A 13,996-nucleotide genomic window follows, 5' to 3' on the forward strand; every position below is an offset into this window, starting at 1 on the left:
TTCTTCCAACTGGGCCAACAGGGGGTTAAGCCCAAAATATATCTAAATTCAGTATTTATAAACATAGCATGAACTGACTATGGCATTTGTTAGTGACTGCACTTACTACATCGGTCAATTATTTTAATTAGAATGCCCTACTCACTAACAAGAGGAATGACAGTCTTTCCAGATCTCATTAAATATATTCAAACACTGATGGATTTGGTTGGTTTTCAGCCATATTTACACTCAGCAATACCTGCTGAAGATAAGTGCTTTAAAAGCTAGTGGTGGAGTCCAGATCTTAGGCATTTAATTCAAGAAAGTCTGGTTCCTGGAAGGGATTAGACGTATTGTAGTAGCTGAAACCTGAACAGCTGTTGGGGAAGCAGTGGACAAAAGTCAACGTGTAAAGAATAAAGAGTAAGAACAGCATCACTATATTTCATGATCCTGAAATCCATGAATCCTCCTATGGTTCAAAAGACATCAAAAACTAAATATCCAATAGCTGCAAGACCCAGGCTGCAGGCAGGGACCTGCAGCCCAGCTTCAGCACAAGTCCATGCCAACCTACAGAAAACACTATTCTCTAGGGGCGTGAAGAGGGGAAACCACCAAATTTTTCCCTAACTTCAAAGGAAGTTCTTATAGGCAGCAGAGAAATCCTGTCTCCCCAGCCAACCACCATGTCATTGCACCAGAGGGGTGCTATCTTTATGTTTGTCATCACCGTGTTCTGACTGGTACAAAGAAAGATTTCTTCACTTCTGCCCTCTACACACTGGCATCTATTAATCAAGATTCCTCTTATAATTCCTTAACTGGCTTGAGGTGACTCACTGACTGGCTCTAATGACACCACCTGGCAAATGCTGTGTCAGGCACCAAGAAATGGCATTATATGTTAAGTGATCAGGCAGGATGTGAAGCCCTTTTCTTCTCCCAGCAAACAGCATTACTAAATATGGACTGGTGTTTGTAACCTGTTTGGAAAATCCTACTGTGAGAGGGTACATGACCCTGAAGAACTTCAGTCAAATGGGACATGACAGGTTCTTAGCCAAATCCACATTTAGATTAGATGTGTTAAACAATAAAACTGAAACTTTCATAACTGGAAGGAGCTTGCACTATGCCTAGATTCAAATCTGATCAGGTATTTCTGTCTGACAGCTGTTTGGCAGGGTAATCAGAATGTGATGTTTACTTTTGGTCTTGACAGATACTTGTTTATGCACGAATCAGCCTGCATGTTAATAGATAAAATAATGCACCAACTTTGTGACAGCTTGAACACAAGTTTAGCATCATAACTGAGGTAGGCTTAATAAGTAATCCTTGCAGGGTGCCAAAACAACAAATATCTGCCAATTTAAACAACAGAAACATCAATGCCAACCCTCAAAACTGGCAGTGTTCAAATTCAACTCTGAGTGAAGCCTGTGGTCCACTGAACTCATGCACAGATTACAGCTACAAATCTTAGACACAAACAAGACTGCTTTGAATATATAAACATCATCAAAATAAACACGGAGGACAGAGTCAGTGTGTAAGTCTTAGTAATTGTACTAAATAAAAGATTTCAATCCTATTCAAGCTAAGGTTCATAAATTTTATCTAGCATGATGAACCAAAATAAACCAGGCAGCACTTTTTCTACAGAAATGCAAACACTTTGAGTTATTAGTTCAGTCAATAGAGTTCCTTTTTTTATTTCAATCATTAGTTATTAAAAAGCGTCATTAGTTATTAAAAAGCGAACAACCAAGCAGCGTTCCCTCAGATTTCATAAGCTGTATTTATTTGGCATACTCAAGCTGCTTGTTGAATCAAAGACCAGTCTCTTCTTTTACAGAAGAAAATCCTTTTGTGCCCACACCCCCCCCACCCTAAAAAATCAGTATTTTCTAGTTTATAGGTATAGCTATACATGATTCAATGCATCAGCTACAAATTTCATTGTCACACACTTCCTGAAACACCAAGATCAAATTGCACATACAACTGTCCAAAAAACCAGTGTTTCTCTATATGTTATAAAAAAAAAATTCTATAGAGTGAACAGATCAAATGGACAAAAGCAGCAGCAGTCTCAAGCAGACCAACACACAGTCACAGCTTTGCATACTACTACAAAACAGCCTAAGAAGAAAACAGTTGCATTTTTGTCAAAAAGCTATCTCATTTGCCCGTATCAAAACTAGTCTAAAACAAATCATTCCTTCATTAATGGTCCTTATGTAGTTGTCACATATTACTGTGGCCTGGAACTTGAATCATCACTAAATGAGCACAACCACATCGTAGCAGGATCCTATTAGGTAGGAAAAGTTTATAATTCCACTTGCAGGTTTGTCTTTCCCCACCCCCTACAGAGAAAACATCATCTCCGTGTTATGCTATAAGAGCCAACAAATTAACATAAGAAAACTGAATTTATATCAGCTGCACTGAACTTTGATTTTCCTTGAGGATGCGTGTTTCTCTTTCAGACTAGCAAAATACAAATCTAAAAGGTTTTTAGTTTTTTTAAACCCAGAGCTACTTTTTTTAGTCTTACAGTTTTATAAACCAGAAGTTACTTTTTTTTGTTTGTTTCATTGTTTCTAGCTCAGAAGTTACTTTTAAAATTTTTCATTTTTAGAACTCTCTAAATACATCTCCCCTCACTTAAAAGCCATGCATAATCTGCATCATCTTTCATTACAATTGCCTATGGCCAGCTCAGTCACACCAGCTCCTTCTGTATCGCAGCATTCACTGCATTACACTGAATTCAGTACAAAAATCAACATGTTCAACTGCTCTAAACAGCAATTACCACAGAAGACAAAAATTTCAGGTTAACATGACACAGAAACTGTCAAGACTGTCAAGCATCTCATTTGAGCCCCCCCAAATCAATATATTTGTGTTTCCATTTTATTTTCATTTTTACAGGAGTTGCTAAGTAAATGCTACAGAGGTTTCCAGAGTGAGATAATTTCAGTTAGGCATTGTGAAAGTCCTCATTGTTACAGAGTTCTAGCAAAACTAAGTCAATTTAATCTAAAGGAGAATGACAGAAGTTTGTATTGTACATAAAGCCAAACATTAAGTGATTTTATTTCATCTTCGTAATCATAGCCAAGATCTAGAAACAAAACAAGTCATTCTGAGGCACATCAGAAACAAAAAATTGCAGACATGGATCAGGTATATTACTTGTATACTTTCCTTGTATATTATATATATATCTTATATATATTGTACATTTTTTTATCATACCGTTTAGGCTGTGATTTAGCATTCAATTTACCACAGTGGCAACATGTATTCATGAAGCCACAGTCTCACAGAAATACTGTCTCATGAAATTATACTGACAACTGCTCTGTCTTCAGCCCTTTGTCCTGCATGAGTCCTACATGATTATGCAATAGGTTTCTCCAATCCTATGTTTGGTCCTGTGTCCTGGACAGACTTTGGACCAACACGATAGTCTTGTCCTCAGCACTGTCCCTGACCTCTTTTCATTTTGCTCCTGATAGGACTCCTAGGCACACTCTGACCCTGACTAAACACTCTGCTGCCTCTTGAGCTGCCACTGTCTGGCTCTGCCACTCTATCCTGTATTTGGTTTCTTTCCTTTTTTCCCCTCTAGTTTTAATAATCTATACTCTAGCTTCTAGACACCATCAAATCTTACTTTCTTCAGAAACTTGACAAAAAAATCAGATTTAAGAAATCATTTTTCTTGCAGAAATATTTTGCAGTAACTTCCAGAAAACAACCTGCTTTTGGTCTACAAAATCCTACAGTGCTCTAAAAGTAAAGATCTTCAATAATTTTCCAAGAACTACAAATTTCCACGTATCTTGGCTGTGATACTCCAAACTTTCTTTCCTCTAGGACGAGGACATCAGTTTCAGAAACTCCTGGATATCTGTTATTTTCTTCACGGAAATGCCACTGACTTTATCACATTACCCTAACACAACAACCAAAGAGAAATTAACTTTCTGATGACCTGTTTCTATACTTTCCTTAAAAGAAATTGAGATAAGTATCCTGGAATTTTTTGACAAAATTACAGTGACTACCACTGTCTCACACAGAACTTCAATTTTCCCTACTATTAAAGACTATTTTGAACAAGGAACAGCCTCAATATCTGTTGGAAAGAGGGCTTCACCTGTTTGAAAACTAATATTCAGTGCTCTTCATGGCCTAGATTTCCAAGACAACAACATGTGATTGCCAGACTTGAGTCACAGCTTCATGTCACAGGCAGGATGCCTTAAGCAATCTAAAATCGGGCATTAGTGCTGATGTTCAAGCACCTGCATCCTAAACTGGCCAGAAATGTTTTGCATCTGACTGCTAGATGATAAAAAAGAAAAAGAAAGGATTATCTGAAACATGTTATTTCATTTACCGCACTTTTAAAAAGCAGCAGTAAAACCCAAAAAAATAAAAAGGAGAACAAAAAAATAGCTCTGTAACTTGAAGACAGTGGTCTGAAAGCTGGATTGCCATTCTGGTTTCTCAAGTCTGTAGCAGGCAAGAACTTCCCCACATGGCAGAAAAAAAACCAGAAGCTAAGCATAAAATCATACACTTCTATCTGGCAGAAAACCACCAGTGACACTAGATTAAAAACACAAATCCTAATTCTAATAATTATTTTACAGCAGACTTTAGGAGTTTTAGAAGCCTAATAATTGCCTTTAAGGACAATGGTATTTTTAAAACTTAAAAAGGAAGAGAGAAAAGCAGAGAAGTGATTCAAAGCAGCCAAATTCTATGATATTACTTCCTGTGCACTGCCTAGAGGCTATGAGAAGTGAGCAATCACACTAATTCAGTCTCATCACTATGAAAAAGATTCAAGAAGGCAATGATGATGATTCTGGCAAAGAATTACTACTTTTCTCCCAGCACACAGAGAAACATATGCTGGATACTACTATGTGATTTCTATTCGAAAGGAAACTTCTCTGTGAGGCTTTCTTAATCTACAGAGAAGATACATAGTGAAATAACAAATCCCCAGTGGGTATGCAGTTCTGAACACTACTATGGTGAAGCTTGCTTCCTCAAGGAAGAAATGAAAGGTCTTGAAATATTTTTGGCAGCTCAAGGGAGGTCTAGGTATCTCAAGTGCTTATAACTCTCCTTCATACAGAGAGTAAACTAATTTTGCACTTCAAATATTCTAAAGAGTCCTGTTTCTGTGAATGATCCACCTCCTTCAATTCCTCAAAAATTTTGCTTATACTTCTAATTTCACTTTTCCCCAAGACCAAGTAATTTCTCAACACATTTCTGATAGATAATATGCTAACCTTAAGAAATACTTAAGTTCTGAGCCTTAGTGTGCGAACTTAGTCCAGCCTTTTACTTCAAAAGTCTCTAGGCATGTTCAATGGCAAGAGTCTTGACAGCTCCACTGACCTCTTATCCTGTAAATTCTGGACAGTCAGTGGGACAAAGCATGACTTATTTTATCTGCCTACTACCTTGTCATCTCCTTTTGTATTGTTCTTCCTCTGATATATGTCCATCAGCAGTTGAGATTTAAAAAAGAAGCTAGAATATATTCACTAAGAGAGAAAGATTAATAGAATTCATCTTCTCCGCACTTCCTAACAGTATCTGACATTTGGGGCACTTTTGATCCATGTCAAATTCTGGCTGTATGCCAGAAACACAGGTCCAAGCCAGCAAACTTGGAAAGTGGCCATAAACAAAATTGAACTTCAGCTGTCCAGGCAGCCACCAAATAAAACTGTTTATTTCCAGGTCTTTAATAAATAAATAGGCAAAAATTTCTACAGCATGACTGTACTGGCAGCACTTCCTCACCAGAGACTAAAATAAAATAAAAGATAAGGATACCAAGGCTGCACAGACTAACTCTGGCCCTGGGTCTACTGACAAGAAAGTTAAGATTTTGCAATAACATGGTGGAAGTGTACAAGATTTATAAATATATAAATCAAATTACTGTGTAGGGCTCCCCTACCATGCTCTAATACAACCTTGGTTTTATATAAATGTCATGAGCCTCAAATCACAGATATGGGAGATGTTTGGTGATGCATTACAGAGCATAAGAATGTATCTCCTGAATCAGTAAGAAAAGTGACAAATTTATCTCTACGGTTCTGCTTTCTGCAATTGCTGCAACGGCCTGTCTCAGAAGGCAATCACTTCCTTGCATCTGTTTCAAAATAAAGAACCTGCATAGTCTGGATAGTCTACACAGCAGGGGAAAAGGAACCACCAAGAGCGTGGTAGTTCTCGCAGCAGATTACGTTTCAGGACCCCGCGATCCAACATCAAAAATGTATGCGATGAAGCATCTTTAATGAAATCGCAAACTCATGCAAAGCCTCTCTCATACCTGTGTAACTGACAGTGAAAAAATCAAAAGATACAAACTGATTAAATTTGTCAATTACTATTTTAGTGAGAGTTCTGAACACATTCTCTTCAAATACAAACCTGCAGAACAAGAATCTGGCTATTGGTTTTAAGATCATACTAATTAGAGGACCATGTCTTGGATTCTAATAAGGAAGGATGGAAAGATAAAACATTCGCATTAGGTAGAACAATTTACAAACAAATAAAATAGCACTTCAGCTCTGTTTCATGTATTTAGGGGTTTTTTTCCTGGTGTAATGACTGAGATCTAATTTTTTAATTACCACAACCTTCACTAAAAGCTGGCTTATCTTATTTTTAAGGCAATCACTAAGGATAAGGTCTCTGAAGCCTTTTAAAAAAGAATAACAAACAACAAAAGTGAATACATATGAGGTGCACTTCTGTGGTATTTTTTCAAGCATTATGCTAGGACAGATAAAACCATTTTCTACTGTGTACAGTTTTAAGCCTCGAACTCTACCGGCACAAGGCATTACAACATCCCAACGGCTGTACCATGGTGCTTCAGCTTGCTTCTGCCCTGGGTATCTCTCCCGAGCTCATGCTAACAGCTTTGGCTTATTCAGTCATAACTAGTCTTGTGGCACTGAGCTCCACCTGCTGACAAGTCTCTCAAGTGTTGCAGAGCTTGCACACCAAGTCTCAGTTTTGTCAACCAGCTCCAGGAAAATGCTGCAGTGTGGAAAATAAATCTACATGAAACACTTCTATGGTGAGAACAGTACGTAATTTCAAACACATATTCTTAAAAGTCATGAGTTTATGCCTTCATAATTTTTTTTATCATGTATGGAAAAAGGAAAAGATATGCTACAGGGGTATAGAGATTTCACTATTTGATTGCTAAGCAAAATTAATTACTATTTTATATTAACTGAATTTATTGCCTGGTTTAAGAACTCCCTGAAGACTCCCTATCCAGTAACAATTTCCAAGGCAATATTGATGTTGTAAGTTTAAAGCTTTACCATGAAATGCAAATTATCATAATTGTACGTAATTACCTGAGTAAATGTTTAGCTGGTACTGCAATATTCAAAAATTAATGATGTTTTTATTTCTAATCTGATCATCAGACATATAAAAGTTTTGTTGCTGTTGTTTTCTTCATTTGAATTACCATGGACTACTGCCATGCTTTGATGATCACATCAACAGCAAAAATACACCCTACGTAACTCAAGACAAATGACAGGCCATACGTCCCCTGACCGAACACCTAAATGTGGAAAAGTTAGCTCAAGTAGCTTCCAGTTAAATTTTATGAAGTGACATAATACATAAAACTTTGGATACTACTGAATTTTTGTCAAAATATATCTATTTACATGGAATAATCAGCTTTTTTTTAGTATCTTCATACTTAAAGTACAGAAAAAAATGTGAACTATAAATCTCCCATTAACATAGTGAATGACATAAATGCATAACTCTAAGGGGCTAAAAAACAAGATTTTAAACTTCTAGTGCCATCAGAATTATAATTATCTCTGTCTTGCATGGATAAGTCAGTAGAAAAGTATAATTGCTAGTAACAATAAAATGTTTCATTTTTCCATATACAATGATAAAACTGTTAAATGCAATGTTCAGAAATTTTTGTTTCACTCCATGTTATATCCTGATTGAAAAAAAGAGAATGGTTCAGCGATTTCCTTTGTTCCTTAAATGAGTGCATGACTACCAATACACAGCAAATATACTTCAAAAAATATATTGACTAAAGCAAACCATATGGGAGACACTAACACAATACAAAACTTCCTACATTTAATGGAGGGAAAAAAGAACATGGAAACTAAGTAAAAACACTCACATAACATTATACTGTCTATAAAAACATATCTAACAGCATTTCAGAATTTCACTTTGTGTTAGTATTCTATTATACAGTTACCTAATGTAAAAGAAAGGAAACAAAACAATTTGCAAACTATTCCACCATGAAATTGGCTCTATTTATATGATATAAATACTTAGGAGATATGAAACAAAATTGCTTTGCATATCCCTCTTTTATATTTTAAATTACAAAACAAAAAAATTACTTGTGAATTGAGGACATGAAAATTTGCTTCATATGGATGCTGACAACACAAGCCAACCATGATTTTCTAATTGTTAGGAAAAAGAAATTGCAAAACAAGTGTTTACAATTAATTTCTGAACAGTAATAAATAACTACATTCAAGTGTATCAGAGTGACATTTAGATTAACTGCTCTCAGAAAAAGTGGAGAAAACTTAATTTATAGTCGAAGAAACAGTCATCCTCTTGAATGAAACCAGGACGAGCGATCAGCAGGAAGAACATTTAGTTTCTGATATTTTACAACCCTATATTTTTAAGGAGTTTTACTAAAAAAAAAAATCCCACTATGTTTATTTACAGAAACAACCCATCAGAGCATTATTTTTCCATCTTGAGATATAGTCAAAACTGCCAGGTCAGGGTGACGCCAAACGTAGGCACAGACTGTGGGAAAGAAGAACACATCAAGAGCAGCCCCTGCAGAGAGGGACTCCGGGGTGCTGGTAGACAAAAATGGGCTGACACCATCCACTTGCAGCCCAAAGGGTCAACCACATCCTGGGCTACACTCAAAGCACCACGAGCAGCAGGATGATGGAGGTGACTATTTCCCTCTACTCCGCCCCTGTGAGATTCCATCTTGAAAACTGCACCCAGGTCTGGAGTCTTCAAGACAAGAAAGAGATGGGACACTCCCAGAGGAAAACCACTAAACTGATCATAGTGCTGGAGCACCACTCCTATGACAATAGGCTGAGAGAGGAGCTGTTCAGCCTGGAGAAGGAAAGGAAGATCTCCAGGAAGATCTCATTGAAGCCCTTAAGTACTTAAAGGAAGCTCATAAGAAAGATGGAGGCTGACTCTTCAGGCTGGCAGACAGTGATATAAGGGGAACCAGTCTTATTCTAAAAGAGGAGAGGTTCCAGCACCTGAGCAGAGTCTTACCCTGTTGGGAACACAGCTCTGGCACAAGCTGTGGGAGAGGAGACGTCCCCACTATTGACAATGACCACCCAACACCACCTTAATCCTCTCTGCTCCATTGTAGGGTAACAGCAGCAGTCCTCTCATGTGCAGAGACAACAGGCCTGACTACTTCTGGCTCACTGGAGCAACCAGCTGGGGAACAGGCTGTGCGAGAGAAAAATGCCCCAGAGTCTGTACTACCTCTCACTTCTACTGTGTAGCTCAGGTTAAGGACTTATCCAACATCACAGGCATCAAATCATTTAACGATCACCTCAAATCCCTTCTCAGAAAGCAAGGACAATGTCAACACCATCAGGCATGCTTAGCACCTGTCTTTTTTCAAGTTTAAAAGCTGCTAGAATTCCTTACTGAGGTGCAGGAGCTTCTTCAGGTCTGAAGGGAAAAAACAGCATAAGCAGCAGAATCAACAGGGTCCAGTGCAGGCTGCAGTAGATCACGACCATCTCCTTCCTGAGGCAACAGGTGCTGATCCCAAGGCAGCCTCAGTACCAATGGCCTGCGTGTAAATGCTGTATCCTGTACATGTAAATGCTGAACTTGACCTAGCTGTGCAAATAAACATGCCTGTTTTCAGTCCCATTCAGTCTCCTGTACAAGACAAGGACTTCCATATCTGGCACCCAAAAATAAGAGTGCATGTCCAAGAGTGGCTTAGCCCTTCTGGCAAGCTTTGCCTTGAAGCAAGGAAAGTGGTAATTCTGCACAATTAATTCTTCTGATGAATCTTCACATATCACACTTCATGACAGGTCGTCTCTTCAAGGTAGCTTGAATAATCTGCATTATTTTCATAAAAGGTGAAGGCACTCTGAACTCTCAGATAACACAGGCCAGATGGAACTGCATAAACTAGAGCAAGTTACTTAAAGTACACAAACCATGTTAAAAATGAATGTTAACATTATCTCTGGCATACCAATGCATACCTGATTTATTTTTTGAAGTTGCCTTAACAGTAAATTTTACCTACTGGTTTAAAAAAATAAAACAACAAAAATCAACATTATCCTATTTCAGCTTACACAACATCACCTTAAATATTTCTGCCTCCTTCTGTACCAACTTCCTGATTCCGTTTTACCTTCTCCCTGAGAAGCTGACCACACTGCCTCTCATCATTAGGCCCCTTTCTAATTGCTCTCATAGCTTTTCTCTTCAACCTTGCATTGAGTTAAAGTGGCAAGATTTTGTAAATGGTGCATCCTGCTGTAGTGGAAGGTGTTGAAAGGGGTTGGAACTAGGCAATCTTGGAAGTCCCTTCCAACCCAAATCATCCTATGGCTCTGTTCTCCCTTCCCTGCCCTCCTGCAGAGGCCACTGTGCCCTGAGCACAGAATCAGCCACCCTGTGCCATCTGCCCTGGGGCACAGCGCGCCCATCAGCAGCTGCACTGGAGGTGATGAGCCCTCTCACCTTGAAGGTGACACTGGAAGTGACACAGTGCTGGCAGTGATGGAGCTGCTGTGTCTGTCCTGTTGGCCCCGTGTAGGCCTGTGCTCAGCACACAGGATTATTTTCTCCCACTCAATGAAACAGAGGTTTAGACACCAGAAAGCAGACTTCAGTCACCTTGAGCTGAAGGGGAAGAGTACCACTCTTATGACTAGACTCATCATCTCAACTAATACTAGCAGACACTAATCACTAACACTACTACAGGATATGGCATTAAGTAACTAACAAGATAGCCTGCACCAAAAAGACTCCAAGCCTCCTAATCTTTTGCAATCATTATCCTGATCCTTCCTTTCTCTTCATCTTTTTGTACTTCTTTAAACTCCTTCTAGGTCACGACAAGCATACAAGCTTTGTAAAATAATGTTTTGTACCAGTGTAAATGAGAACCATCTCATAGTGCCTTGTAAATATTAAACAGTAGTGGAAAAAGAGAATGCTGACAATCAAGTATATTTGTAGAATGGGAATCAAACGGTTCCACAAATAGACAGAGGAAGAAAAACATCTCTCCCCTCAGAAATAACTACTTAATTATCATTTCACAGAGCTACTGCCCCATGGGCCAAAAAGAATGTGAGGCTAAACCTCAAAGAAAAAAAGTCACTAAATATCTCCAACATGTCAAAACTAACCCACAAAGGCAAAAACTGTTTGCCCCTTCAGTAAACAGGTACTGTTTGTTTGCCTTTTTATTTGACCTACAAACTCTGCATACAGATGCACACAACTGAGAGAAGGAAGTCACAGAAAATATCAGCAAAGTAAGGTACTTATTTAAACTATATGAGGTCTCATCAGACAAAAAAAAATCCTTTTAATTATTAAGAGCATGTAAACACCTAAAAATAAGTTGTAAGGAAACCAATGTTCATTTCTGTTTGAGACGAGTAATTACAGTACATAACATTAATTTTTCTCAATTAGATAACATGTGCAGCAATTCCAAGAGCTTTTGCTGTTAATTTTCTACCTACAACTGTAAATTTATTTCTTCAACACAGCCAAGTAAATTACCAACAGCTATGCAGTCACATATACTAAATCTATGTAAGGGTTAAGACTTTTCTTTGTTAAACAGTGTAATGAAAATCTAAGCATCAAGTGTAGAGAAGACGAATCCAAGTCCTCACAGACAGATTGTTATGCATTACTGACACTTAAAAACAAAAAATATCATGCAACTGAACTTCTTGTCCAAACAAGTCCCCAGAAATGCAAAGTGAAGCCCATTCACTTGAAATCACCTCAGCTTGACACTCTGATCCCAGGTCTGAAGTACAATGGCAGGGCTACACAATTCAGTAAAACAGATGTAAAACTTACCATAGAAGTCACTGATCTGGCATCTTCTTCGTAATTCACTACAGGTGGTGGCTCTTTCCCATCATTCTCTTGAACCTTTTGTTCCAGTAGTTCTTTCTGTGCTGCAAATTTTGCCTCAGAGCATCTCAATTGCTGGACTGTTTGCTTAAGTTCTTCAAGCGCTTGCTTTTGGCTCAGCAAGAGTACAATGCTGCAAAGAATAATAAAAATTTAACAATGTACATGAATCAAAATAGTCTATTTGCTTCATAAAATCTGGGGAGAAGAAAGCATGACAACTCCTCAACATAATCATTTATTCAAAGATGAAGCAATTCTAGAAAATTTTCAAAGCAACAAGACAATAAAAGCAGACACTCATTCTCTCTCTCTATCACAAAAAATAATGTTTAATAAATATAGGTAGAACTCCTGTTTTCATTCACTTTTGACTGAATTGATAAACACTGGGGCTCCCCCTCCCTTGGAGAATAAGTAAATTTTAGATAATGATTTGAAGTGATGAAAAATTCACTTTAATCAGTGTAGTTGTTGCAGTAATAATTTGCAATATTAAACTCCCCTCACATCCAGTATGCATTCATATGGCATCACATAAGAGGTATCTGTTTTTTCCTCTGCACTGTAAGTATTTCTGGACTGGGTTATAACTGTCTTATGAAGCTAAATAAACGTATCCTTATGAGGAACTAAAAGCAACTTTTCATCTTCTGCTTATTTTTATAGTTCTTCTCTGAATACCACTTATAGTCGTGAATACTTGAGACAGTTGAGATTAAATCATATTGAAGGACACGCATATAGAGTATCTGCAGGTACCCAGTTGACTCTATCGTCCCAAACAACTACCAAAACCAAAGACTGACAGAAGCTGCCTAAGAGACACTATCACTCACAGTATAATACAGACACCCTTATAAGCACTCAACCAGTGCCCAGTAATATGTGGTCTACAGGAGATGCTGAGTTCTCGCAGTCTACAAGAATAGATGAAGGAGGTGAATGGACCAGAACTATGAAGAATGAAGACTGTATGAAGAAAAATCACAGTATTGTGTTATTCTGTATCTTCAGGATAACCCCTTGAAGACAAGCCCTCTGCAAGCCCTACCCTTGAAGAAAAAAATAAAGGCAAAAGTAGTTCATGCAGGGATTGATCCTTCACAAAGTGATGCTCAGTCAAATGGGTACTCAAATGGGTTTCAAATAACAGGGGAACCATATGTCATAAACTCCTCTTTGGCAGGAAAATATACAAATTGTATTGATACAGGTGAATACTGTAATATACATTACTGTATTGATACAGGTGAATACAGTAATAAGCAAAACTCCTCACTATCAGCAAAATCATTGTTCATCCAAAAACACTAAGTGTGAGGTATGCAGACACAATTCTCAAATCTGAAACTGAGATTTGGCATAGACTTATGCACATATTTAAATGCATCAGAGAAGCAAATGAACAACTATTCTGAAGTCATCCTGAAGATAATGTGTTTTCATCTGGTCTCCTTTATGAGGGAAAAGGACATCACCATGTGAAAACAACAGGTTTCAACCATCAGCAAGGCTTTACGTGAATACACACTGGCTGGGGTAACATCCCCAAACACAGAATGGTTTCAACTAAACAGGACACAGCAATAACATGACATAATAATACCCTGAAAAGTCACTCATAAGCTAGTCTCTTTCTGAACTGTGGCAATATGGATTACAATCTGATTTGGTTTCCCAAATCCAACTTTCAGTGCTTGCCATTCCAGTC

At 37.9% G+C, this 13,996-nt stretch overlaps 1 protein-coding gene across 4 annotated transcripts in view; it reads right to left on the reverse strand.

Annotated features, from left to right (window-relative positions):
- The window catches only part of FER (FER tyrosine kinase), a 160,616-nt gene that overhangs the window by 94,216 nt on the left and 52,404 nt on the right, over positions 1-13,996 (reverse strand). For all 4 annotated transcript variants that reach the window (XM_005490424.4, XM_014269440.3, XM_014269439.3 and 1 more), the window contains one exon: positions 12,226-12,415. In XM_005490424.4, coding sequence (XP_005490481.1) covers positions 12,226-12,415 — 190 coding nt within the window. The remainder of the gene's footprint in view (positions 1-12,225; positions 12,416-13,996) is intronic.

This window comes from Zonotrichia albicollis, chromosome Z, assembly GCF_047830755.1.
Source record: "Zonotrichia albicollis isolate bZonAlb1 chromosome Z, bZonAlb1.hap1, whole genome shotgun sequence".
Classification (NCBI taxonomy): Eukaryota; Metazoa; Chordata; class Aves; order Passeriformes; family Passerellidae; genus Zonotrichia; species Zonotrichia albicollis.